The sequence below is a fragment of the Dromaius novaehollandiae genome, chromosome 5, assembly GCF_036370855.1.
Source record: "Dromaius novaehollandiae isolate bDroNov1 chromosome 5, bDroNov1.hap1, whole genome shotgun sequence".
Classification (NCBI taxonomy): domain Eukaryota; kingdom Metazoa; phylum Chordata; class Aves; order Casuariiformes; family Dromaiidae; genus Dromaius; species Dromaius novaehollandiae.
In genome coordinates, this window is record NC_088102.1 from 72,397,395 (window position 1) to 72,424,631 (window position 27,237).

At 62.5% G+C, this 27,237-nt stretch overlaps 2 protein-coding genes across 2 annotated transcripts; both read left to right on the forward strand.

Moving 5' to 3' along the window:
• Window positions 1-1,404: 1,404 nt before the first annotated feature.
• LOC135328604 (deleted in malignant brain tumors 1 protein-like) lies at window positions 1,405-7,589 on the forward strand (the record flags this gene model as incomplete). Its single annotated transcript, XM_064513485.1, has 12 exons — window positions 1,405-1,432; window positions 1,984-2,301; window positions 2,461-2,775; window positions 2,921-3,229; window positions 3,447-3,761; window positions 4,061-4,378; window positions 4,457-4,783; window positions 5,724-5,861; window positions 6,207-6,302; window positions 6,979-7,107; window positions 7,289-7,380; window positions 7,482-7,589. Coding segments are annotated over 12 exons (2,493 nt in total), but the record flags the coding sequence as incomplete, so codon positions are not given.
• A 247-nt stretch (window positions 7,590-7,836) lies between these two features.
• LOC135328605 (scavenger receptor cysteine-rich type 1 protein M130-like) lies at window positions 7,837-21,043 on the forward strand. Its single transcript, XM_064513486.1, has 13 exons — window positions 7,837-7,936; window positions 9,997-10,311; window positions 10,610-11,028; window positions 15,407-16,466; window positions 16,612-16,920; window positions 17,752-18,069; window positions 18,148-18,360; window positions 18,743-19,048; window positions 19,406-19,543; window positions 19,858-19,953; window positions 20,214-20,297; window positions 20,602-20,730; window positions 20,919-21,043. The coding sequence occupies exons 1-13, from the start codon at window positions 7,837-7,839 to the stop codon at window positions 21,041-21,043; spliced, it is 3,612 nt and encodes a 1,203-aa protein (XP_064369556.1).
• The last annotated feature ends 6,194 nt before the right edge of the window (window positions 21,044-27,237 follow it).

Genomic DNA, 27,237 nt, shown 5'->3' on the forward strand with positions numbered 1-27,237 from the left:
GGCAAAGCTCCTCCTCCCTTCCTCCTCCTCTATGTGCCCTTTTTCACTAGAGCTCAGGCCAGTTTATCCAGGCCACCCTCCTGAGGAATCAGCTCATCTCCTGAGCCTCGCAACAGAGGCTTGTGCTTGCTGGAGGCTCTCCTTCATTCCCTGCTGGCTGTCCTACACTCAGGTAGGTGCTGGGGAGGTTAAATGTGATGATCACAAAGGCAAAGCCCTGACAGTGATGCCACCCACACAGAGCGATATTAAGCTGGGGGAGGTCTCCACTCCTGGCCAGACCGTCCCCTTGACCAGCAGGCTCAAGGGAACCAACACCGGTCTCCCATATCCCTCAGATTTGTCTGAAGAGGCCCTCAATCACTCTGGATTTGCTCCAGGTCTCTGTGGCACTGGCACTGCAAAGAGATACTGATACACAGAAGCCTAGCGTTATCGTACTCTGAAATGCAGCTGGCTGAGCAGAAACAGAAGCAGGTGGTGAGATGCTGGCTGTTCAGCAGGCCCAGCAGATGCCTGTGCTCTGACACACAGCAGCACTCAGGCTGCTGCTGCTGCTTCCCCTTGGGGGCTGGTGTGCAGTGGGGGAACCAACTCCTTCATGCCTCGGCACTGCATGCGGCAAGCGTGGCTGCCATGGGGACTGTGGGGCTGAGGGGCACAGGCCTGCAGGCAGCTGGGCAGCACCTCCATCCGCCTGCAAGCTGCTGTGAGGGGCCCAGGCCCTCCTGCCAATGTGCCATGGAGCCTGGGGCTGGGCTTGACTTGGTGCCACGCTGGAGCTTTCTAGCCCAGAGCCAGCCCCAGTGCCTGCCCCATGTGGAGGGCTGCAGTGCGGAGGGACCTGGTGCCAGAGGTCAGCCCCACAGCAGCAAGGAGCCTGCAGCAGATGCTGCCCGCAGCACAGGACAGTCCCTGTCAAGGAAGGGCTCTTGCCACGCTCCCTGGCACAGTGTGACACACCCAGACCCATGCGGGATCAGGCATAGGAAGGGCCCACACACCCTGCACCCACTGCAGCACCCAGGTGCGGAGTCCTGCTCAGATCATCATCAGGCTCCCCACGGGGACAGCCAGGCAGGCACCCACCCACTGGTGGGGTGCGTGTGATGCCAGAAGTGGAGCCGAGACGCATATATGGGCATGCACGGGGATGGAGAAGGTTATTGGAGGCTGGGGCTCCGTCAGATGGGAGATAACCCTCCTGATAACGTCTCAAAAGGTGCCTGATGCTGTTGATTGGCTGCCCTGGCAGTGAGGCCTGCACCTCTGCCTATATATTGCCCTCCCCACCACAGCAGCCTCTGGTGGTCCAGGAGGCAAGCAGGAGCTGGGGGCTGCACCATGGGGCAGGAGGTGTTTGAGATGGCCACCACCAGCCAGCTCCTTGCCAGCACACTGGGGCTGCTGCTGTGCGTGCAGCTCTGCAGGGGTGAGTGCCTGCGGGCTCCCCGGGGCTGGAGCTGCCTGCCTTCATGCCGAGAGTGGGAGGCAGCCCTGGGGATGGGGAAGACACGATGGGGCTGGGGTGGCCCCCATGGGCCTGTGTGTGACCTGCTGGGCAGGCTTCCCAAGGACACCAGTGGAGACACCCCACCTGGGCAGCTCTCGGACACTCGCGGTGCCTGGGGTGTGCTGGGGACAGGGTTTTTGCAGTGGGGCCAAACACTGAGCACATGTGGCAGTATGCATGCCCCACAGTTTTCTCCTTGCGTCAGGTGCTGGACATTCAGGGGCTGGATATGGCCCTGCCTTTCTTCACAGCTTGCATCCTGCAGTGCCCCCAGGGCTTTTCCACATACACGGCCATATGCCAGGGCCCAAGAGCCAGCCCCACAGTGGGGAGTGGAGGCCATCAGGGCAGGGAACAGCTGTGGGACATAGCCCCCTGGGCCAACCTGGCAGGGCAGGCTGCACCAGGCACCCGTGGCATCATGCGGGGGCTCCACATCCTCCTTTGTGGTCCCACATGGGCACCCACAGGCACCGGGGAGCTGCGACTGGTTGACGGAGGCAGCTGCTGCGCCGGCCGGGTGGAGGTGAAGCACGAGGGCCAGTGGGGCACCGTGTGCAGCTATGACTTCGACTGGGATGTCCGTGGGGCCTCCGTGGTCTGCAGGCAGCTGGGATGTGGCACCGTGGCCAGGACTTCCCCATACACCCCATTTGGGGCAGGGGCTGGCCGGATTTGGCTGCAACCCTTCTGCCGTGGCACCGAGACAGCGCTCCACTACTGCCCCCACTATGGCTGGGGCCAGCACTACTGCGGACATGACTGGGACGTGGGGGTGACATGCTCAGGCAAGGGATTAGGTGACTGTGCTGGGGGGCAGCCCTTTGGCTGCGCGCGGTTGGGAGCCATTATGGCCATGCCCAGTGCCTCCCCACCAGGGACTCCCCGGGTGTGGGAGTGGCGCTGGAGGGCAGCACTCTCATGCCCTGAGGGCACCTCTAATGCAGATGCTGTGGAGCTGAGGCTGGTGAATGGAGGTGGTCCCTGTGCCGGCAGAGTGGAGGTGAAGCTGCGGGGCCAGTGGGGGACGGTGGCAGATAACGAATGGGACATGGAAGATGCCGAGGTGGTGTGTCAGCAGCTGGGCTGTGGCTCAGCCAAAAGCGCCCATGCCTGGACCCGCTTTGGGAAAGGGTCTGGACCAATTCATCTGGCTGTCGTTGACTGTCGCGGGGATGAGTCCGCCCTCTGGGAATGTACTATCAAGGGATGGGAGCTGTACAATGGAAGCCATGGCTGGGATGTTGGCGTGGTCTGCCAAGGTAAGAGCTGTGGCAGGCACGGCCCAGGCTGTCTCGCCCCCAGGGGCCACCTGTGCCAGCACCAAAGCTCTGGTGGCAGCCCCTCCACAACCCCCCAACATGTCCCAGGGACCTCCAGGCGACCCCACACTCTCTTCCCCGGCAGGGTTTGTGCAGCTGGTCGGTGGGGACAGTGCCTGCTCGGGTCGTGTGGAGGTCAGGCAGGGCCGAGGCTGGGCAACCCTCTGCAAGGCCCACGTGGACCTCAACGCTGCCCATGTCATCTGCAAGGAGCTGGGCTGTGGAGCCGCTCTGGCCGTCACCGGGGCAGCACACTTTGGGGCAGGAGCTGGGCCCATCTGGGACGGGGGCTTTGAGTGTGCAGGCAACGAATCCCTCCTGTCTGCCTGCACCCGCAGGCTGCCCCATGGCCAGGGCTGCACGCACACCAGTGACGCTGCCATCATCTGCTCCCGTAAGAGCGTGGGGTGTGGGGCAGAGGCTGCAGCGGGGGGCATGGGGAGACGGGCAGCAGGGACAGGGGTGCCCTGGGCAGGGACGGGGCAGGGAGGCTGCGGGCTGGCTTGTGGCAGCCCCCAGGGCATGGGGAGGCAGAGGGCTGCCATGCCTGTGTGCCCCCGCCATTGTAGCTGCACAGGGCCTTTCTCTCCAGCACCCTTTCTCTCTCCCAGCCTACACAGGCTTCAGGCTGGTGAACGGCAGCACAGAGTGCACAGGGCGGGTGGAGCTGGAGGCACGCGGCACCTGGGGCTCCCTCTGCGACGCTGGCTGGGACGTGCCCGACGCCCAGGTGCTCTGCCACCACCTCGGCTGCGGCTTTGCCGCCTCTGTGCCCCGTGGAGGGTATTTTGGGACAGGGAGCGGCCCGCTGTGGCAGGACACTTTTCACTGCAGCGGGACCGAGTCCCACCTGGGAGAGTGCCCTGCCATGGCGCTGGGGACCCCCGCCTGCTCACCACGCCACGCTGCCGCAGTCAATTGCTCAGGTGCGTGTGGGGCAGGTGGCGTCAGACAGGAGGGCCTGCTGTGGGGAGGGGACCCAGCACCCCAAATGGAGGGGTGCCCCTCCTTCTCACTGCCAGCAGGAGCTGTGGGGCACAGGGCCCGTCTGGGGAAGCAGCGCCATGTCAGGGCAGGAGGAGGGCTGAGCCCAGGCATAGGGCAGCAGGCACATGGGCAGGAGGAGGGCAGTGGGGCCATGCTGTCACCCGGGATCCCATGGTGCTCCTTGGCACCCTGCGGTCCCCGCAGCACCTCAGGACATCTTCCCTCTCTGCGGGGACAGGTGGTGCTGAACCCCTGCGGCTGGTGGACGGGGAGAGCCGCTGCGATGGCCGCCTGGAGGTGGCCCTGGGTGGGGCCTGGGGCCGAGTCCTGGCTCAGCAGTGGGATGCCAGCAGTGCCAGTGTGGTGTGCCGGCAGCTCCGGTGCGGCACAGTGCAGAAGGCCTACACCACCCCAGTGCTGGGGCCAGGCTCAAGCCCCCTGGTGCTGGGCGGGCTCCGGTGTGCGGGCACGGAGGCTCACCTGGCCCAGTGCAACGCCATGCTGCACAGCACCGTGCCACCGGGCCACGTCAAGGGGGCAGCGGTTGTGTGCTCGGGTGAGTGTGCCGGGAAGGGCCCCGGGGCGCCGCGGGGGCCCAAGCAGCTGCCCCGACCCCAGTGGTCTCTGGCTGCAGGGAGCCAGCAGGTGCGGCTGGCGAGCGGCCCTGGGCGCTGTGCTGGGAGAGTGGAGATCTACGTCCAGGGGACCTGGAGTCACGTCTGCGAGGATGCCTGGGACCTCCGGGATGCCGCCGTCGTCTGCCGCCAGCTGGGCTGCGGAGAGGCCCTGGCAGCGCCCGGCTCGGCCCACTACGGCCGGGGCTTGGGGCCAGTGTGGCTGGGTGCCGGCGGCTGCTCCGGAGCTGAGGCAATGCTCTGGGACTGCCCAGCCCCAGCCCCGGCCCCAGCCCTGGGGCAGCGTGGTTGCAAGCAGGGCGCCAGTGTGGCAGCCATCTGCTCAGGTCAGTGCTGTGCTCCACCAGGGACGAGTGCAGCGTGGCTGTGGGACCGGCAGTAGCGCCAGCCCTCCCCACCAGACTCCCTGACCACCTCCCCACACCCTGGGCAGTCCCAGGGAGCAAGATGCCGCCTTCACCCCACTGCCCCAGCGTGTCCGTTTCTTGGCATGCTTCTCTTGGAGCCCTAGGGAGGTGGGCGGGGTGACCGGGACAGCAGGGGTGTCTGCCCACGCCCGCCTGAGCTGTGGCCCCCCATTCTGCCCCCTTGCAGAGCTCACAGCCCTGCGGCTGGCGGGCGGCAGCAGCTGCACCGGGCGCCTGGAGGTCTTCTACAATGGGACGTGGGGCAGCGTGTGCGCCAATGGCACCAGCCCCGCCACAGCCGCCGTGGTGTGCCGGCAGCTGGGCTGCGGAGCCACGGGACGGCTGGCATCTGCACCGGCAACCACACAGGGCTCAGGCCCCGCGTGGCTGGCCTGGGTGCAGTGTGAGCTGGGGGCCGACTCCCTCTGGCACTGCCCCTCAGCACCCTGGCACCTGCAGCCCTGTGACTTCCCTGGAGACACCCACATCACATGTGACGGGGACCCTGGCAGCACCAGAGTGACTCCCACGCCAGCCATGGCAACTGGATGCCCAGACGGCGCAGCCTGCACAGGTAGCTCTGCCTGCGCAGAGCAGCACGGTGGCCCCAGGGATCCTCCAGCTCCGACCAGCACAGCCCAGTGGAGGGGGAGCAGCTCTGGCAAGGAGACCCCAGCTGCTGAGCACTGCCACCCCTCGGCCTCATGCAGGGGTTGGCTCCCGGGCACAGGGGTGCCCTCCTTGGCCTCCCTGTCCCGCCAGCCGCTCCCCTGCACCCCCCCATGCATCCACAGTGATGCAGGACGGGACAGGGTCCCCAGCCTCCCTCCAGCTCCGCCGCATGTTGGTGTCCTCACAGGTGCCCACAGGAGCCCCACAGCGGGTGCTGGGGCCATGGCAGTGCCCACCATCCTCTGCATCATCCTGGGGACCCTGCTCTGCCTGGCCCTGGGGGCTCTCGCCATGCAGGCATGGCGCACCATGGCTCAGCACAGAGGTGGGTCGTGCCGGGGGTCTCTGGGGCTGAATCTACCAGGACGAGGCGCCAGGGCAGAGCCAGTCAGGGCTGGGGGCCACTGATGGCTCCCGGGACTGCCCGGCCATGGGGCGGCCCGGCTGCACAGCCTGGGGGCAGGCGCAGCAGCGGAGGCCAGGAGGCCAGTGCCGAGCAGGGGCAGGACCCGGCGCAGCATGGGGGCCAGGCAGGGGCACCAGAGCCACTCAGCGGATGGGGCACAGCAGTGGAGCTGGGCCACAGGGATATCGGGGGCACAGCTGGTGACCCCCACCATCCCACGTGCTGTGCCCATGGCCTGGGGTTATGGCTGCCCTTGCTTTCCAGGCCCTGGCAGAGCTGGAGACACAATCTCTGAGGCCGTCTATGAGGAGCTCGACTATACTCTGACGCCGGATTACCAGGAGGTGCACAGTGGCTCAGGTGTGTGCACCCTGGGCCTGGCAGGCTGTGACTCCCAACGGCCCCTTGCTGGCCCAGCCTGGCCCGGCCTGGCACCTCTTTCTGGAGAGGGAGGTCTCTGCACTGAGGCCCCCACGCACCCATTGCTGCAGCAGCTGGGCTTGAAGCCTGGCCACCTGCTGACCACGGGGAGCTGCAGCAGGGGGGTATCTCCTTGCCCTCCACAGTCCCCACTGTATGGCGAGGCTGTCCTGCCCAGGGTGCTGGCCAGGCCATGGGGCTGGGCAGCCTCCACTAACACCACATCCTCCAGACTCACCGTCAGAGGGCTCAGCAACGAAGCTGCCGTATTACACCGACAACAGTGTGGAGGCCAGCAGCCCTGTGACAGCAGCAGGTACAGGGCCGGGGTGCAGGGTCATGCTACCATGTGCCCAGAGATGCAGCCCTTGCACCACAGCTGGTGCCAGCAGGGGCCACACGCAGTACCTGGAGCAGCATGGCCGTGTGGCCCTTGGTTATTTTCTGGGCCAGCACTCATGGCCAGGGTCGAGCCTCCAGGCTGCAGCCTCCATCCCAGAGTTGGCAGCCCCACGCAGCGGGCCCCCATGTCAGCACCCCCAGCTCCGTGGCTGGTGGCAGCTGGCACAATGCAACCCCTGCCCCAGCCTTCGTTTCACTGCCCCGTCTGTCACAGACACCCCTGCCCTGTCCAAGCATGACCCCCCGGATGGGTACGATGATGCCGTGGCCATGCAGCACCCGAGAGAGGCCGCTGCTCTGGGGCTGAGTGACGGAGATTTCTCTGAGGCAGCGGCGCTGGCAGGTAAGAGGCACTGCAGCCCGCGCAGCAGCCCTACCATACCCAGCGTCGTGCTGTCCCACCGGGTGAGGCTGCTCCCCTGCACTCTGCCGCAGTGGTGGGCCCCACGGTGGGGAGCCCCAGCCCAGGCCTGGCAGCCAGGGCATGAAACAGCCCCTACAGGCACCGGCCTTCCTGTCCCCAGTGGGGAGCCGGCCCTCACTGAACCACCCGGAGCCGCCGGGAGCCACAACAGACGCCCCAGCCTCAGTGCCCAAGGACGTGGGCTACGATGATGTTGGTGTCAGCGGCCCCAGGACGTCACTGTGAGCATGGTGGGGTCACGCTGCAGCAGTCCCTGAGGACATGCGTGGTGCCGTGTGACTCTGCCCCCACAGAGCCACAGCCTGGCCACAGAGGAAATCGTCTGCCTGATTGACCGCCTGCTTGGGCCTGCTGGGGACTACGGGCACTGTGGAGAACTGCCTCCATCATCCCTTCCATGAAGCCCTCCATGCAGCCTTCCATGTGTGTGCTTCCACTGTGCATTTTCTATTAAAAAAACCAAGAATTTTTGAGCCTTGGCCCCAGGGTCGGTGCTTTGGGCACGTTGCCATCTCCCAGGGGTGGCTGGGGCAGACACGAAGCACGTCCTGCTCAGCATGAGCCTTCTCGCGCAGAGCCAGTAACTCTCCAGCTGCCCTCACCCAGCTCTGGTTAATCACAGTCGCTGCTGCCGGTGTTTCGTCCACGATGCCCTACACCGGGATGCCTCCCCGCATGGTGCCCCAGCTGCTGTGGCCCACACCTGCCGTAGGGCAGTGCTGTACCAGGCTGACATTTGCCATCGCAGGTGGGGCACACTGTCCATGGCAGGGGCTGCCATGGAGTGAGCACGGCATTGTGGAAAGAGCCGACCATCAACAGCGCTGCCCGATGCGGCCATGGTGGAGCAGCTGGCAGGCTTCCTCTCCTCACTGGAGGTTTCCCTTGCTGTAAGGCAGGCCTGCAGCCCAAACACAAAGGCAGGACAGTAGTGTTACAGGGGCAGACGTCCGAGAGGGAGGCTACAGTCTGCCCTCCTGCCTGCCAACAAGCACATGCCCCATATAGGAGAGGAAGGCACACACTTTGTCTCCTTCATTGCGGGCATCATTGGGTACCACTGAAAAGAGTCTGGCCCCATCCTCTTCACACACTCCCTTCACATAGTTATACTAATCAATAAAAATCCCCCCACTCAGGCTTCTCTCCTCCACCATGAACAGGCCCAGCTCTCTCAGCCTTTCCTCGCATGACACATGCTCCCGTCCCTTCAGCATCTTAGGAGCCCTTTGCTGCACTCGCTCCAGGAGCTCCATGTCTCTATTGTCTCGGGGAGCCCAGAACTGCACACAGCACTCCAGACGTGGCCTCCCCAGGGCTCAGTAGAGGCAAAGGATCACCTCCCTCCACCTGCTGACAACACTCTGCCTAATGCAGCCCAGCATACCCTTGGCCTTCTTGGCCACAAGGGCACAGTGCTGGCTCGCGGTCAGCTTGTTGTCCACCAGGCCTCCCAGGTCCTTCTCTGCACGGCTGCTTTCCAGCAGGTCAGCCACCACCCTCTACTGCTGCAGGGGCAGGCCTCTGCACTTCCCTTGATTCAGCTTCATGAGGTTCCCCTCTGCCCATCTCTCCAGACTGTTGAGCTCCCTCGGAAGGGCAGCACAGCACTCTGGGGTATCAGCCACTCCTCTCAGGATCATCCTTGGATCATCAGCACACTTGCTGTGGGTGCACTCTGTCCCTTCATCCACATCACTGAGGAAGAAGATGAACAATACTGCACCCAGCAGGGACCCCTGGCAGACATCGCTAGCTACAGGCCTCCAACGAGACTTTGTGCTGCTCATCACAACCCTCTGAGCTCTGCCAGACAGCCAGTTTTAAGCCACCTCACTGTCTGCCCATCTAACCCACACTTCCTCAGCTTGCCTGTGAGGATGTGATGGGAGACAGTGTCCAAAGCCTTGCTCAAGTCAAGGGAGACAACTTGCCCTGCTCTCCCCTCATCTACCCAGCCAGGTGTCCCATCCTAGAAGGCTCTCACACTGGTTAAGCATGACTTCCCCCTTTGGGAATCCACGCTTGCTACTCTGGATCACTTTCTTAGCCTCCCCATGCTTGCCAGTGGTGTCCAGGATGAGCTGCTCCATCACCTTGGCAGGGATCAAGGTGAGGCTGCCCAGCGTGTACTTCCCTGCACCCTCCTTCTTGCCCTTTTTGAAGACTGGAGTGGCATTGGCTCTCTTCCAGGCCTCAGGCACCTCTCCTGATCTCCAGCACCTTCCAAAGAGGACTGAGAGGGGCCTAGCAAGGACCTTGGCCAGCTCGTCAGCACCCCTGGGGGCATGCCATGAGGGCTCATGGACTTGTGGATGTCCAGTTTGCTTCAGTGATCCCTAAGTCCATCCTCCTCCACCAAGGAAAAGTCGTCCTTTCTCCAGGCTCTCTCCCTGCTCTCCAGGGCCTGGGATGTGCGGAGGGCCGGTCTTTGCAGGAAAGACTGCAGCAAAGCAGCATTCAGGATCTCTGCCTTTTCCGTATGCTTTGTCACCAGGGCCACTGCCCTGGTCAGCAGTGGGCCCACAACTTCCCTTCTCCTCCTTTGGTTATCGATGGATTTAAAGAAGCCCAGCTTGCTGTCCTTCACATCCCTCAACACATTAAACTCCAAAGGGGCCATTAACTTCCAAGACCCACCGCTGCCTACTCAGACAACATCCCTCTATTCCACCAGGTTTGCTGTGGGCTGGCTTGCGGCAGCACCCAGGGCGTGGGGAGGCAGAGGGCTGCCATGCCTGCATGCCCCCATCATTGCAGAGCAGGGGACATGAGGACTTCGTCTCCAGCACCCTTTCTCCCTCCCAGCCTACACGGGCTTCAGACTGGTGAACGGCAGCACAGAGTGCACAGGGCAGGTGGAGCTGGAGGCGCACGGCACCTGGGGCTCCCTCTGCGATGCCGGCTGGGACATGCCTGACACGCAGGTGCTCTGCCACCACCTCGGCTGTGGCTTTGCCACCTCCGTGTCCCACGGAGGGTGTTTCGGGACAAGGAGCGGCCCGCTGTGGCGGGACACTTTTCACTGCTGTGGGACCGAGTCCCACCTGGGAGAGTGCCCTGCCATGGCGCTGGGGACCCCTGCCTGCTCGCTCGGCCATGTTGCCGCAGTCAATTGCTCAGGTGCGTGTGGGGCAGGTGGCGTCAGACAGGAGGGCCTCCTGGGGAGGGGGCCCAGCACCCCAAAAAGGAGGAGTGCCCCTCCCTCCCACTGCCAGCAGGAGCTGTGGGGCACAGAGCCCGTCTGGGGAAGCAGGACCATGTCAGGGCAGGAGGAGGGCTGAGCCCACACACAGGGCAGCAGGCACATGGGCAGGAGGAGGGCAGTGGGGCCGTGCTGTCCCCCGGCAAGCTGTGGGGCTCCTTGGCACCCCACGGTCCCCACAGTGCCTCAGGACATCTCCCCTCTGTGTGGGGCCAGGTGGTGCTGAACCCCTGAGGCTGGTGGATGGGGAGAGCCGCTGTGACGGGCGCCTGGAGGTGGCCCTGGGTGGGGCCTGGGACCAAGGCCTGGCCCAGTGCAATGCCACACTGCACAGCTCTGTGCCACCAGGCCGCACCCAGGAGACGGCGGTTGTGTGCTCAGGCGCGTGTGCCGGGAAGGGCCCCAGGGCACCACAGGGGCCCGAGCAGCTGCCCCAGCCTGGGCTGTCTCTGGCTGCAGGGAGACGACAGGTGCGGCTGGTGAGCGGCCCCAGGTTCTGCCCCAGCAGAGTGGAGGTCTATGTCCAGGGGGCCTGGAGCTGCATCTGGGACGCCGCCGTCGTCTGCCACCAGCTGGGCTGCGGTGAGGCCTTGGCAGTGCCCGGCTTGGCCCACTATGGCCAGGGCTCTGGACCAGTGTGGCTGGGCACCGGCAGCTGCTCTACAGGGCCTGGGATGTGGGGAGGGCCAGTCTTCACAGGAAAGACTGCAGCAAAGCAGCATTCAGGATCTCTGCCTTTTCTACATGCTTTGTCACCAGGGCCCCTGCCCCAGTCGGCAGCGGGCCCACAATTTCCATTCTCCTCCTCAATTACCAGTGGATTTAAGGAAGCCCTGCTTGCTGTCCTTCACATCCTTCAACATATTAAACTCCAAAGGGACCTCGGCCTGGACATTCCAAGCCTCATCCTTGCCTGCTTGGACAACATCCCTCTATTCCTCCCACGTTTCCTGAGGCTGGCTCCACACAAGCCCTGTCTCGGTTTTTGGCAGTTCTCCTTAAGCATGGTGTCAAACAGATGTCCCCTGGCATTGGAGTGCTCTAAGCGTAGTTCAGGAAACCACAAGTGTAAGTCAGAGACTTGCAGCCATGGGCTGGAGGTTTCCCTTGCTGTAAGGGAGGCCTGCAGCCAAAACACAAGATGGAGATGTCTCAGAGGAAGGCTATGGCCTGCCTTCCTGCCTGCCACCAAGCGTTGGCCCCATCCAAGACAGCAAGGCACGCGGTTTGTGTCCGTGATTGGAGGCATCACCCACAAGGGGTACAAAGCGGGCCTGGGAAGAAAGCTGAATGCACGTCTCTCAATACTAAATATCCCTCTCTGGCTTCCCAACTGCTGCACTTCCATCTCTATAATCAGCTCACAGCTTTGATACCTCCCGTGATTGTCCCACCAGTTAAACACAGAAGGTCTATGTGGTCAGTGCATATGCTGCATGAGCTTTCTATGCCACTCTTGTCTCTCTGCAAGGCCTGCTGGCATTTGTATGCAGCCCATACCGGAATGCTGAGGTCTGACAAGCCCCTGCCACTAGTCCACTTCCCGACAGCTTCTGTTGCTGTGACCTGCTACTCTTTCAACTAGGGAAGCAAGTGGCTATGCACTGAGGTTTGCAGCCAAGGTAGGATGTGTCCTGCGAGAGCCCTGACTCAGTTGCTGGTCTGCACCTCGTCCCTGGTGTCTGTACACAGTGGGAAAATCCCCACACTGGGGCACTGGAGCTGTCTGTTGTGCTGCAGCTGGGAAAAATGTCCCCACGTGGCAGCTGAGCTTGCCTGGGCAGAGAGGGATTCCCACCAGCTGTGATGCAACTGTGGACAGGTGCTGGCCACCCTCATCCCTGCCCTGGCAGAAGACTCCAGGATGTTGGATGGAGGGTCCATTCTGAGGTGGAGCAAGGTGCTGGGAATTCCCCTGCCCTTGGGTGGGTGCTGCTGCCACAGCTTAGAGGAGGCCTGAGAGACCTGCAAGGCATTTCTGGGCTGAACTGCTTTGCTGGTACAGCCAGCCACGAGCACAGGTCCCCTTGACTCCCCAGTCCACCTAGCTACCTACTGCAGATGCTGAAGCAGCCACCCTTCCAGACATTGTGCGGGAGGGAAACAAGGGGGCAGGGCTGGGGCTGTGCCTGATTCACCGGACCTGAAAAGGGCACAGACCAGAAGTGGCATCATCTCATGTTCCCACTGCAGTCAGTGGGGAGAAACAGGCCGTACGGGGAGAGGGGGGAACACAGGTGCAGGCTGGACTGAACCATCCCAGGCACTGTCTCCCTCTGCCCTCCCAGCTCTGTAGCAGCACCTGCACTAGCAGGGAGCAGGGCCTGATAGCTCAGCAGTGGCATTACAACCTCAGGCCAATACCACACAGGGTAAAGAAACCCTTTGTGTCAGGAAGGCCTTGAAGTGGCCAGAGCTTTCCAGATCCTTTTGCCTTGGGGTGACAATTAAGCGCATCGGCACAAGGCCGACAGCGTGGCACGACTGAAGCTGCCCTGCGCTCTGCCTTGTGTTCACGGAAGCACAGAAGCACACAACGGCAGAGGTTGGAAGGGACCTCTGGAGATCATCGAGGCCAATGCCCCTGCCCATGAGGGTCATCTAAAGCCCATCGCCCAGGACCCTATCCAGACGCCTCTGCAATGCCTCCAAAGATGGAGACTCCACAGCCTCCCCAGGAAACCTGTTCCCGGGCTCTGTCACACTCACAGGAAAGAAGCTTTTCCTGCTGGGCAGACGGAACTTCCTGGGTTTCAGGTTGTGCCCGTTGCCTCTCATCCTATCGCTGGGCACCACTGAAAAGCTCTTGACACCCTCCCTGCAGATATTTATGCCCACTGATAAAGATTCCCCCACAGGCTTCCCTTCTCCACCATGAACAGGCCCAGTTCTCCCAGCCTTTCCGCGTGTGACGTGCTTCCATCCCTTAAGCATCGTAGGAGCCAAATGGGCCTTGACATTCCGAGCCCCATCCTTGCCTGCTTGGACAACATCCCTCCATTCCTCCCACATTTCCTGAGGCTGGCTCCACACCAGCCCTTCCTCAGCTTTTGGCAGTTCTCCTTAACCATGGTGTCAAACAGGTGTCACACAGCATTGGAGTGCTGTTAGAGTAGTCCTATTGATGAGGAGCTCCTAAGAAATCGAGCTCCATTTCAAGCTGACTGTGCTTCCTCTTGCTTCAGAGTACAAACAGAAATACAGAGCACACATGATAAGAGAGTTCTTGCAGGCAAGCTTGATTCTCATGCACTACTGGACCCTCCTCTCCTGCCTGAGCCCTTTCCCTAAGCACAGCAACCAGGGAGACCTTGTTGGCAAAGCTCCTCCTCCCTTCCTCCTCCTCTATGTGCCCTTTTTCACTGGAGCTCAGGCCAGCTTAGCCGGGCCACCCTCCTGAGGAATCAGCTCATCTCCTGAGCCTCGCAACAGAGGCTTGTGCTTGCTGGAGGCTCTCCTTCATTCCCTGCTGGCTGCCCTACACTCAGGTAGGTGCTGGGGAGGTTAAATGTGATGATCACAAAGGCAAAGCCCTGCCAGTGATGCCACCCACACAGAGCGATATTAAGCTGGGGGAGGTCTCCACTCCTACCCAAAATGTCCCCTTGACTAGCAGGCTCAAGGGAACCAACACCAGTCTCCCATATCCCTCAGATTTGTCTGAAGAGGCCCTCAGTCACTCTGGATTTGCTCCAGGTCTCTGTGGCAGTGGCACTGCAAACAGATACTGATACACAGAAGCCTAGCGTTATCATACTCTGAAATGCAGCTGGCTGAGCAGAAACAGAAGCAGGTGCTGAGATGCTGGCTGTTCAGCAGGCCCAGCAGATGCATGTGCTCTGACACAGAGCAGCACTCGGGCTGCCACAGCTGCTTCCCCTTGGGAGCTGGTGTGCAGTGGGGGAACCAACTCCTTCCTTCCCCGTCACTGCATGGGGCAAGCGTGGCTGCCATGGGGACTGTGGGGCTGAGGGGCACAGGCCTGCAGGCAGCTGGGCAGCACCTCCATCCGCCTGCAAGCTGCTGTGAGGGGTCCAGGCCCCCCTGCCAATGTGCCATGGAGCCTGGGGCTGGGCTTGACTTGGTGCCGCCCTGGAGCTATCTAGCCCAGAGCCAGCCCCAGTGCCTGCCCCATGTGGAGGGCTGCAGTGAGGAGGGACCAGTGAGCAAGGAGCCTGCAGCAGATGCTGCCCGCAGCACAGGACAGTCCTTGTTGGGGCAGGGCTCTTGCAACGCTCCCTGGCACAGTGTGACACACCCAGACCCATGTGGGATCAGGCATAGGAAGGGCCCACACACCCTGCACCCACTGCAGCACCCAGGTGGGGAGTCCTGCTCAGATCATCATCAGGCTCCCCACGGGGACAGCCAGGCAGGCACCCACCCACTGGTGGGGTGCGTGTGATGGCAGAAGTGGAGCCGAGACGCATATATGGGCATGCACAGGGATGGAGAAGGTTATTGGAGGCTGGGGCTCTGTCAGATGGGAGATAACCCTCCTGATAACGTCTCAAAAGGTGCCTAACGCTGTTGATTGGCTGCCCTGGCAGCGGGGCCTGCGCTTCTGCCTATATATTGCCCTCCCCATAGCGGGGGCCTCTGGTGGCCCAGGAGGCAAGCAGGAGCTGGAGGCTGCACCATGGGGCAGGAGGTGTTTGGGATGGCCACCATCAGCCAGCTCCTTGCCAGCGCACTGGGACTGCTGCTGTGCGTGCAGCTCTGCAGGGGTGAGTGCCTGCGGGCTCCCCGGGACTGGAGCTGCCTGCCTTCATGTCGAGAGTGGGAGGCAGCCCTGGGGATGGGGAAGACACGATGGGGCTGGGGTGGCCCCCATGGGCCTGTGTGTGACCTGCTGGGCAGGCTTCCCAAGGACACCAGTGGAGACATCCCACCTGGACAGCTCTCGGGCACTCGCGGTGCCTGGGGTGTGCTGGGGACAGGGTTTTTGCAGTGGGGCCAAACACTGAGCACATGTGGCAGTATGCATGCCCCACAGTTTTCCCCTTGCGTCAGGTGCTGGACATTCAGGGGCTGGATATGGCCCTGCCTTTCTTCACAGCTCGCATCCTGCAGTGCCCCCAGGGCTTTTCCACATACACGGCCATATGCCAGGGCCCAAGAGCCAGCCCCACAGTGGGGAGTGGAGGCCATCAGGGCAGGGAACAGCTGTGGGACATAGCCCCCTGGGCCAACCTGGCAGGGCAGGCTGCACCAGGCACCCGTGGCATCATGCGGGGGCTCCACATCCTCCTTTGTGGTCCCACATGGGCACCCACAGGCACCGGGGAGCTGAGACTGGTTGATGGAGGCAGCCGCTGCGCTGGCCGGGTGGAGGTGAAGCACGAGGGCCAGTGGGGCACCGTGTGCAGCTATGACTTCATCTGGGATGTCCGCGGGGCCTCCGTGGTCTGCAGGCAGCTGGGATGTGGCACCGTGGCCAGGACTTCCCCATACACCCCATTTGGGGCAGGGGCTGGCCGGATTTGGCTGCAACCCTTCTTCTGCCGTGGCACCGAGACAGCGCTCCACCACTGCTCCCACTATGGCTGGGGCCAGCACTACTGCGGACATGACTGGGACGTGGGGGTGACATGCTCAGGTGAGGGATTAGGTGACTGTGCTGGGGGGCAGCCCTTTGGCTGCGCGCGGTTGGGAGCCATTATGGCCATGCCCAGGGCCTCCCCACCAGGGACTCCCCGGGTGTGGGAGTGGCGCTGGAGGGCAGCACTCTCATGCCCTGAGGGCACCTCTAATGCAGATGCTGTGGAGCTGAGGCTGGTGAATGGAGGTGGTCCCTGTGCCGGCAGAGTGGAGGTGAAGCTGCGGGGCCAGTGGGGGACGGTGGCAGATAATGAATGGGACATGGAAGATGCCGAGGTGGTGTGTCAGCAGCTGGGCTGTGGCTCAGCCAAAAGCGCCCATGCCTGGAGCCGCTTTGGGAAAGGGTCTGGACCAATTCATCTGGCTGTCGTTGACTGTCGCGGGGATGAGTCCGCCCTCTGGGAATGTACTATCAAGGGATGGGAGCTGTACAATGGAAGCCATAGCTGGGATGTTGGCGTGGTCTGCCAAGGTAAGAGCTGTGGTGGTCACAGCCCAGGCTGTCTCGCCCCCGGGGGCCACCTGTGCCAGCACCAAAGCTCTGGTGGCAGCCCCTCCACAACCCCCCAACATGTCCCAGGGACCTCCAGGCGACCCCACACTCTCTTCCCCGGCAGGGTTTGTGCAGCTGGTCGGTGGGGACAGCGCCTGCTCGGGTCGTGTGGAGGTCAGGCAGGGCCGAGGCTGGGCAACCCTCTGCAAGGCCCACGTGGACCTCAACGCTGCCCATGTCATCTGCAAGGAGCTGGGCTGTGGAGCCGCTCTGGCCATCACTGGGGCAGCACACTTTGGGGCAGGAGCTGGGCCCATCTGGGACGGGGGATTTGAGTGTGCAGGCAACGAATCCCTCCTGTCTGCCTGCACCCGCAGGCTGCCCCACGGCCAGGGCTGCACGCACACCAGTGACGCCGGCATCATCTGCTCCCGTAAGAGAGCAGGGCACGGGGCAGAGGCTGCAGCGGGGGGCATGGGGAGACGGGCAGCGGGGACAGGGGTGCCCAGGGCAGGGACGGGGCAGGGAGGCTGTGGGCTGGCTTGTGGCAGCCCCCAGGGCATGGAGAGGCAGAGGGCTGCCATGCCTGTGTGCCCCCACCATTGTAGCTGCACAGGGCCATCGTCTGCAGCACCCTTTCTCCCTCCCAGCCTACACAGGCTTCAGGCTGGTGAACGGCAGCACGGTGTGCGCAGGGCGGGTGGAGCTGGAGGCACGCGGCACCTGGGGCTCCCTCTGCGATGCCGGCTGGGACATGCCCGATGCCCAGGTGCTCTGCCACCACCTCGGCTGCGGCTTTGCTGCCTCCGTGCCTCGCAGAGGGTATTTTGGGACAGGGAGCGGCCCGCTGTGGCAGGACACATTTCACTGCAGCGGGACCGAGTCCCACCTGGGAGAGTGCCCTGCCATGGCGCTGGGGACCCCCGCCTGCTCACTGGGCCACGCTGCCGCAGTCAATTGCTCAGGTGCGTGTGGGGCAGGTGGCGTCAGACAGGAGGGCCTGCTGTGGGGAGGGGACCCAGCACCCCAAATGGAGGGGTGCCCCTCCTTCTCACTGCCAGCAGGAGCTGTGGGGCACAGGGCCCATGTGGGGAAGCAGGGCCATGTCAGGGCAGGAGGAGGGCTGAGCCCACACACAGGGCAGCAGGCACATGGGCAGGAGGAGGGCAGTGGGGCCGTGCTGTCCCCCGGCAAGCTGTGGGGCTCCTTGGCACCCCACGGTCCCCACAGTGCCTCAGGACATCTCCCCTCTGTGTGGGGACAGGTGGCACTGAACCCCTGCGGCTGGTGGATGGGGAGAGCCGCTGTGACGGGCACCTGGAGGTGGCCCTGGGTGGGGCCTGGGGCCGAGTCCTGCCACAGCAGTGGGATGACAGCGGTGCCAGCGTGGTGTGCCGGCAGCTCCGGTGCGGCACGGTGCAGAAGGCCTACACCGCCCCAGTGCTGCAGCCAGGCTCGAGTCCCCTGGGGCTGAGCGGGCTCCAGTGTGCAGGCACGGAGACCCACCTGGCCCAGTGCAATGCCACGCTGCCCAGCGCCGTGCCATCGGGCCACACCGAGGAGGCGGTGGTTGTGTGCTCAGGTGAGTGTGCTGGGAAGGGCCCCGGGGTGTCACAGGGGCCTGAGTGGCTGCCCCATCCCGGGCTGTCTCTGGCTGCAGGGAGCCGGCGGGTGCGGCTGGCGAGCGGCCCTGGGCGCTGTGCTGGGAGAGTGGAGGTCTACGTGCAGGGGGCCTGGATCCATGTCTGTGAGGACGCCTGGGACCTCTGGGACGCCGCCGTCGTCTGCCGCCAGCTGGGCTGCGGCAAGGCCCTGGCAGTGCCCGGCTCAGCCCGCTACGGCCGGGGCTCGGGGCCAGTGTGGCTGGGCGCCGGTGGGTGCTCCGGGACCGAGGCGACACTCTGGGACTGCCCGGCCCTGGCCCCAGCCCCAGGGCAGCGTGGTTGCAAGCAGGGTGCTGGCGCAGCAGCCGTTTGCTCAGGTCAGTGGCATCCTCCACTGGGGCCAGACGTAGCAGGGCTATGGGACTGGCCGTGGTGCCAGCCCTCCCCACCGGCCTCCCTGACCAGCTCCCCACACCCTGGGCACTCCCGGGGAGCGAGATGGTGCCTTTGCCCCACTGCCCCAGCGTGTCCGCTGCTTGGGGTGCTTCTCTTAGTGCCTCGGGGAGGTGGGCGGCGTGGTCATAAGAGTGGGGGTGTCTGCCCAGCCCTGGCTCAGCTGTGCCCCGCCCCACTCATGCTATCCCCTTGCAGAGCTCACAGTCCTGCGGCTGGCGGGTAGCAGTGGCTGCACTGGGCGCCTGGAGGTCTTCTACAATGGGACGTGGGGCAGCGTGTGCGCCAATGGCACCAGCCCCGCCACAGCCGCCGTGGTGTGCCAGCAGCTGGGCTGCGGGGCCACGGGCCGACTGGCATCTGCCCCAGCAACCACACAGGGCTCAGGCCCTGCGTGGCTGGCCTGGGTGCAGTGCGAGCTGGGGACCGACTCCCTCTGGCACTGCCCCTCGGCACCCTGGCAGCTGCAGCCCTGCGACTCCCCTGGGGACACCCACATCACATGTGACGGGGACCCTGGTGGCACCAGAGTGACTCCCACGCCAGCCAGGGCAACTGGATGCCCAGACGGCACAGCTTGCACAGGCAGCTTTGCCAGCGCAGTGGCCCCAGGGACCCTCCAGCTCGGGCTGGCGCAGCCCAGTGGAGGGGGAGCAGCTCTGGCAAGGAGACCCCAGCTGCCCGGGCACTGCCACCCCTCGGCTTCATGCAGGGGTTGGCCCTTTGGCCCAGGGGTGCCCTCCTTGGCCTCGCTGTCCCGCCAGCCACTCCCCTGCATCCCCCTATGCATCCACAGTGACGCAGGATGGGACAGGGTCCCCAGCCTCCCTCCAGCTCTGCCGTGTTTTGGTGTCCTCACAGGTGCTCACAGGAGCCCCACAGCAGGTGCTGGGGCCATGGCAGTGCCCACCATCCTCTGCATTGTCCTGGGCACTCTGCTCTGCCTGGCCCTGGGGGCCCTCGCTGTGCAGGCATGGCGCGCCATGGCTCGGCACAGAGGTGGGTCGCACTGGGGTTCTCCGGGGCTGAATCTACCAGGATGAGGCGCCAGGGCAGAGCCAGTCTGCCCGGCCATGGGGCGGCCCGGCTGCACAGCCTGGGGGCAGGTGCAGTGTTGGAGGCCAGGAGGCCAGTGCCGAGCAGGGGCAGGACGCGGCGCAGCATGGGGGCCAGGCAGGTGCACCAGAGCCACTCAGCGGATGGGGCACAGCAGTGGAGCTGGGCCACAGGGTTGTCGGGGGCACAGCTGGTGACCCCCACCATCCCATGTGCTGTGCCCATGGCCTGGGGTTATGGCTGCCCTTGCTTTCCAGGCCCTGGCAGAACTGGGGACACAATCTCTGAAGCTGTCTATGAGGAGCTCGACTATACTCTGACGCCGGATTACCAGGAGGTGCCCAGTGGCTCAGGTGCGTACACCCTGACTCCCGTGCTTGGGCCAGCCCAGGCCGGCGCCTCTTCCCGGGGAAGGAGGTCTCTGCGCTGAGGCCCCCACGCACCCACTGCAGCAGCTGTGCTGGGAGCCCAGCCATGTGCTGGCCACGGGGAGCTGGAGTGCAGGTCTGTATCCTGGCCCCTCACAGTCCCCGCTGTGTGGTGAGGCTGTCCTGCCCAGGGTGCTGGCCAGGCCGTGGGACTGGGCAGCCTCTCCTAACGCCCCATCCTCCAGGCTCTCCATCAGAAGGCTCAGCAGCAAAGCTGCCGTATTACACCAGTGACAGCGTGGAGGTCAGCAGCCCCGCGACAGCAGCAGGTACGGGGCTGGAGTGCAGGGCCGTGCTGCAGCGTGCCGAGAGGTGCAGCCGTCATGCCGCAGCCAGTGCCAGCAGGGGCCTCACATGGTGCCTGTGCAGCATGGCCACGTGGCCCTTGGTTATTTTCTGGGCCGACACTCATGGCTAGGAACGAGCCTCTGGGCTGCTGGCTCCATTCGAGAGCTGGCAGCCCCATGCAGCAGGCCCAGCCCCCATGTCGGCACCCGCAGCTCCATGGCCAGTGGGGGCTGGCAGAACGCAACCCCTGCCCTGGCCTTCATTTCACTGTCCCGTCTGTCGCAGACACCCCTGCCCTGCCCAGGCATGGCCCCCCGGATGGGTATGACGATGCCGCGGCCGTGCTGCACCCGGGAGAGGCCGCTTCTCCAGGGTTGAGTGACGGAGATGTCTCCGAGGTCACGGTGCTGGAAGGTAAGAGGCACCACAGCCCATAGAGCAGCACTGCCATTCCCAGCGCTGTGCCATCCCGCCGGGAGAGGTGGCTCCCCGTGCTCTATTGCGGCGGTGGGTGGTGCCTGGGCATGGCGGGGACCACTGGCCTGGACCTGGCAGCCGGGGGATGAAATGCCCCCTAGAGGCACCGGCCATGCTGTCCGCAGCGGGGAGCCGGCCCTCGCTGAGCCACCTGGAGCTGCCAGGAGCCACGACAGATGCACCAGCTTCAGCGCCCCGAGACATGGGCTACGACGATGTTGGTGTCAGTGGCCCCAGGACATCACTGTAAGCATGGCGGGGCCGCGCTGTGGCAGTCCCTGAGGACACACACGGTGCCATGGGGCTCTGCCCCCATGAGCCACAGGCCAACCACAGCAGGCATCGTCTGTCTCACTAACGGCCCACTTGGGCCGGCCAGGGACTATGGGCACCATGGAGATGTGTCTCCAACATCCCACCTGCGCAGCCCTCCAGGCGCTGCCTGAATTTGTGCTTCCACTGTGCATTTCTCTCTCTTCTATTAAAAAAATAAAAAAATGTTTGCAGCCTCGGCCCCAAGGTGAGGCCTTTGGGCACATTGCTGTATCCCGGGGGTGGCTGGGGTGGACAAGGAGCATGTCCTGCTCAGAGTGAGCTCTGTTGCATGGAGCCAGTAACTCTCCTGCCGGCCTCACATGGCTCCAGTTAATCGCTGTTGCTGCTAGGGGGCTTCCGCCCGCACTGTCCTAAGCCGAGATGCCTCCCTACATGGCACCCTGGCTGCTGTGGCCCTCACCCGCCCCAGAGCAGCTCTGCACCAGGTTGACATTTGCCATTGCTGGTGGTGCACACTGCCCACGTCAGAGACTGCCAGGGAGCAAGCGCTGCTCTGCGGAAAGAGCCAAGCATTGGCAGTGCTGCCCAATGCAGCACTGGTGGAGCAGCTGATAGGGTTCCTCTCCTCGCTGGAGGTTTCCCTTGCTGTAAGGCAGGCCTGCAGCCCAAACACAAGGGCAGGACAATAGTGTGACAAGTGGAGATGTCTTGGAGGGAGGTTATGACACATATTCCTGTCCCTTCAGCATCTTAGGAGCCCTTTGCTGCACTCACTCCAGGAGCTCCATGTCTCTCTCGTCTTGGGGAGTCCAGAACCACACACAGCACTCCAGACGACGCCTCCCCAGGGCTCAGTAGAGGCAAAGGATCACCTCCCTCCACCTGCTGACAACACTCTGCCTAATGCAGCCCAGCATACCCTTGGCCTTCTTGGCCACAAGGGCACGGTGCTGGCTCACGGTCAGCTTGTTCTCCACCAGGCCTCCCAGGTCCTTCTCTGCACGGCTGCTTTCCAGCAGGTCAGCCACCACCCTCTACTGCTGCAGCGGGTATTCCTCCCCAGGGGCAGGCCTCTGCACTTCCCTTGATTCAACTTCATGAGGTTCCCCTCTGCCCATCTCCCCAGACTGTCGAGCTCCCTCGGAAGGGCAGCACAGCACTCTGGGCTATCAGCCACTCCTCCTGGTTTTCGATCATCAGCACACTTGCTGTGGGTGCACTCTGTCCCCTCATCCACGTCACTGAGGAAGAAGATGAACAATACTGGACCCAGCAGCGACCCCTGGCAGACACCGCTAGCTACAGGCCTCCAACGAGACTTTGTGCTGCTCATCACAACCCTCTGAGCTCTGCCAGACAGCCAGTTTTCAAGCCACCTCACTGTCTGCCCATCTAACCCACACTTCCTCAGCTTGCCTGTGAGGATGTGATGGGAGACAGTGTCCAAAGCCTTGCTCAAGTCAAGGGAGACAACTTGCCCTGCTCTCCCCTCATCTACCCAGCCAGGCGTCCCATCCTAGAAGGCTCTCACGTTGGTTAAGCATGATTTCCCCCTTTGGGAATCCACACTTGCTACTCTGGATCTGGAAAAGTCAGCCTCTCTTGAGGCTTTCTCCCTGCTCTCCAGGGCCTGGGATATGCGGAGGGCCCGTCTTTGCAGGAAAGACTGCAGCAAAGCAGCATTTAGGATCTCTGCCTTTCCAACATGCTTTGTCACCAGGGCCCTTTCCCCGGTCAGCAGTGAGCCCACAACTTCCCTTCTCCTCCTTTGGTTATTGATGGATTTAAAGAAGCCCTGCTTGCTTCACATCCCTCAACACATTAAACTCCAAAGGGGCCGGGGTCTCGGCCTGGACCTTTTGAGCCACATCCTTCCTACTCGGACAACATCCCTCTATTCCTCCCATGTTTCCTGAGGCTGGCTCCACACAAGCCCTGCCTCAGCTTTTGGCAGTTCTCCTTAAGCATGGTGTCAAACAGATGTCCCCTGGCATTGTAGTACTCTAAGAGTAGTTCAGGAAACCACAAGTGTAAGCCACACACATGCAGCCACAGGCAACAAGCAAGCCAACGCTGCTGTTACTATGGCACGGCTGTTTCAACCTCATGAAGAAGGACAAGCGCCACACACCACTGTGCTGCTGGGAGCTATGGAGATGGGAAAGACAATGACAAGGAGGAAGATCACCGTGGAGTGGGCAGGAGCAGTCCTTTATACACAGTTTGACTATGTTTTCTACCTCAGCTGGAAAGAAATCAGCCCCACTACAGCAGGGAGTGCAGCACACTTGATTTCCAAGCTCTGTCATTGCCCCTACTTGGACTCTTCCATCTGGGCTGGACCAGGAGTGCCTCTGCATGGAGCCAGCACTTGCACTTGCTTCCCTGGCCTTCACGGTCTGGGTGGTATTTTTTGACAGGCACAGTCCACATGGACGCACGAGCCACCTGGGCCCTGCATGGCCAATGCCTCTTGCTCAGACAGCAAGCAGGCCCTGCGGTGTCCTAGTGGGATGCAAGTACGGAGTTGCACTCTCTGGACTTGTGCACCCCTGAGGTAAAGAGAAACCTGAAACGAGAGCTCAAGGCCCCTGTGACCTTCTGCCCAAACAAGAGCTGGCACAGAGCCTGGCTTGGGTCAGAGTGGTTTGTGTGGGCCCTGTGGGACTCCTCCCATGTGCTTAACCCTGGCTCCCGTTCCCTGATTCAGAGCTGGAAAGCACTGAACCACAGATGTGGTTCACCTGAGCAGACACTGAGACAGGACAACCAAAGTCTCCCCCTGTCACCTGCACTGCCCTGGGTGCACCATGGCTGCTTGGAGGCCAGTGTGGCAAACCCCGTGAGCTGTGAGGCTTTGGATACCTTCTGCCTCTTTTCCCCAGAAGCACCAGGGCAGTGAAAGCCATGGGCAGGGAGTGGGCATGGCAGCAAGGCTGTGGCCGTGCAGGCCCCCTGAGGTCAGATGCTGTGGGGCCGGGACAGTGTGTTGCCATCGAGGTGGACCATGCCGTGTGGTCTCAGGTGGCAGTGAATACCTAGGGTCATTTTAGCAGTTCCTCTCCTTTTCCAGCTTGATTGAAAGATTGAACACATTGGGATTAAAGGAAGAAACGCAGCAGCAGTTGGCTGCACTCGAGGGAAGAAGGGAATTTTGCTGCTGTCATACCGGTGGGGGAGGACGGTGTCGTTATGGATGGGGGTGCTTTGAATCTCCACGCTCAGGCACACTAGATGCCTGTTGTGCTGCAGCTGGGAAAAATGTCCCCACGTGGCAGCGGGGCTGTCTGGGCAGGGAAGGATTCCCACCAGCTGTGAAGTGACTGTGAGCAGGTGCTGGCCACCTTCATTCCTGCCCTGGCAGAGGGCTCCCGGATGTCGGATGGAGGGTGCATTCCGAGGCGGAGCGAGGTGCTGGGAACTGCCCTGCCCTTGGGTGAGGGCTGCTGCCACAACTTAGAGGAGGCCCGAGAGACCTGCAAGGCATTGCTGGGCTGAACTGCTTTGCTGGTACAGCCAGCCACGAGCACAGGTCCCCTTGACCCCCCCAGTCCACCTAGCTACCTACTGCAGATGCTGAAGCAGCCACCCTTCCAGGCGTTGTGTGGGAGGGAAACAAGGGGGCAGGGCTGGGGCCGTGCCTGATTCACTGGACCTAAAAAGGGCACAGACTGGAAGTGGCATCCTCCCATGTTCCCACTGCAGTCGGTGGGGAGAAACAGGCCATACAGGGGGGGAATGCAGGTGCAGGCTGGACTGAACCATCCCAGGCACTGTCTCCCTCTGCCCTCCCAGTTCTGCACCAGCACCTGCACTAGCAGGGAGCAGGGCCTGGCAGCTCGGAAGTGGCAGTGCAACCTCAGGCCAATGCCGCACAGGGTAAAGAAGCTCTTTGTGTCAGGAAGGCCTTGAAGTGGCCAGAGCTTTCCAGATCCTTTTGCCTTGGACTGAGGATGAAGTGCATCTGCACAGGGCTGACAGCATGGCACGACTGAAGCTGCCCTGCGCTCCGCCTTGTGTTCAAGGAAGCACAGAAGCACGCAACAGCAGAGGTTGGAAGGGACCTCTGGAGATCATTGTGGTCAATGCCCCTGCCCACGAGGGTCATCTAAAGCCCATCGCCCAGGACCCTATCCAGATGCCTCTGCAATGTCTCCTAGGATGGAGACCCCACAATCTCCCCAGGAAACCTGTTCCCGGGCTCTGTCACACTCACAGGAAAGTTTTTCCCTCTGGGCAGACGGAACTTCCTGGGTTTCAGGTTGTGCCCGTTGCCTCTCGTCCTATTGCTAGGCACCACTGAAAAGCTCTTGACACCCTCCCTTCAGATATTTATGCCCACTGAAAAAGATTCCCCCACAGGCTTCCCTTCTCCACCATGAACAGGCCCAGTTCTCTCAGCCTTTCCGCGTGTGACAGATGCTCCCATCTCTTAAGCATCGTAGGAGCCAAATGGGCCTTGACATTCCGAGCCCCATCCTTGCCTGCTTGGACAACATCCCTCCATTCCTCCCACATTTCCTGAGGCTGGCTCCACACCAGCCCTTCCTCAACCTTTCGCACTTCTCCTTAACCATGGTGTCAAACAGGTGTCACACAGCATTGGTGTGCTGTTAGAGTAGCCCTACTGATGAGGAGCTCCTAAGAAATCGAGCTCCCTTTCAAGCTGACTGTGCTTCCTCTTCGTTTAGATTACAAACAAAAATACAAAGCGCACATGACAAGACAGTTCCTGCAGGCAGTTATGATTCTAATGCACTGCTGGACCCTCCTCTCCTGCCTGAGCACTTTCCCTAAGCACAGCAGCCTGGGAGACCTTGTTGGCAAAGCTCCTCCTCCCTTCGTCCTCCTCTATGTGCCCTTTTTCACTGGAGTTCGGGCCAGCTTATCCAGGCCATCCTCCTGAGACATCAGCTCATCTCCTGAGCCTCACGACAGACCACTCTTGTGCTCGGCGGAGGCTCTCCTTCATTCCCTGCTGGCTGTGCTGCACTTAGGCAGATGCTGGGGAGGCAAAGCCCTACCAGTGACAACACCCATGCAGAGCGATATTCACCTGGGGGATGTCCCCACTCCTACCCAAAATGTCCCAAATGACCAGCAGGCTCAAGGGAACCAACACCGGTCTCCCATATCCCTCAGATTTGTCCAAGAGCCTCTCAGTTGCTCTGGATTTGCTCCAGGTCTCTGTGGCACTGGCACTGCAAAGAGATACTGATACACAGAAGCCTAGCGTTATCGTACTCTGAAATGCAGCTGGCTGAGCAGAAACAGAAGCAGGTGGTGAGATGCTGGCTGTTCAGCAGGCCCAGCAGATGCCTGTGCTCTGACACAGAGCAGCACTCGGGCTGCTGCAGCTGCTTCCCCTTGGGGGCTGGTGTGCAGTGGGGGAACCAACTCCTTCCTGCCTCGGCACTGCATGGGGCAAGCGTGGCTGCCATGGGGACTGTGGGGCTGAGGGGCACAGGCCTGCAGGCAACTGGGCAGCACCTCCATCCACCCACAGGCTGCTGTGAGGAGCCCAGGCCCTCCTGCCAATGTGCCATGGAGCCTGGGGCTGGGCTTGACTTGGTGCCACGCTGGAGCTTTCTAGCCCAGAGCCAGCCCCAGTGCCTGGCCCATGTGGAGGGCTGCAGTGCGGAGGGACCTGGTGCCAGAGGTCGGCCCCACAGCAGCAAGGAGGCTGCAGCAGATGCTGCCCCCTGCACAGGACAGTCCCTGTCAAGGAAGGGCTCTTGCCACACTCCCTGGCACAGTGTGACACACCCAGACCCATGCGGGATCAGGCATAGGGAGGGTCCGCACACCCTGCACCCGCTGCAGCACCCAGGTGGGGAGTCCTGCTCAGATCATCATCAGGCTCCCCACGGGGACAGCCAGGCAGGCACCCACCCACTGGTGGGGTGCGCGTGATGGCAGAAGTGGAGCCGAGAAACATATATGGGCATGCACGGGGATGGAGAAGGTTATTGGAGGCTGGGGCTCCGTCAGATGGGAGATAACCCTCCTGATAACATCTCAAAAGGTGCCTAAAGCCGTTGATTGGCTCCCCTGGCAGCAAGGCCTGCGCTTCTGCCTATATATTGCCCTCCCCACAGCGGGGGCCTCTGGTGGCCTGGGAGGCAAGCAGGAGCTGGGGACTGCAGCATTGGACAGGAGGTGTTTGGG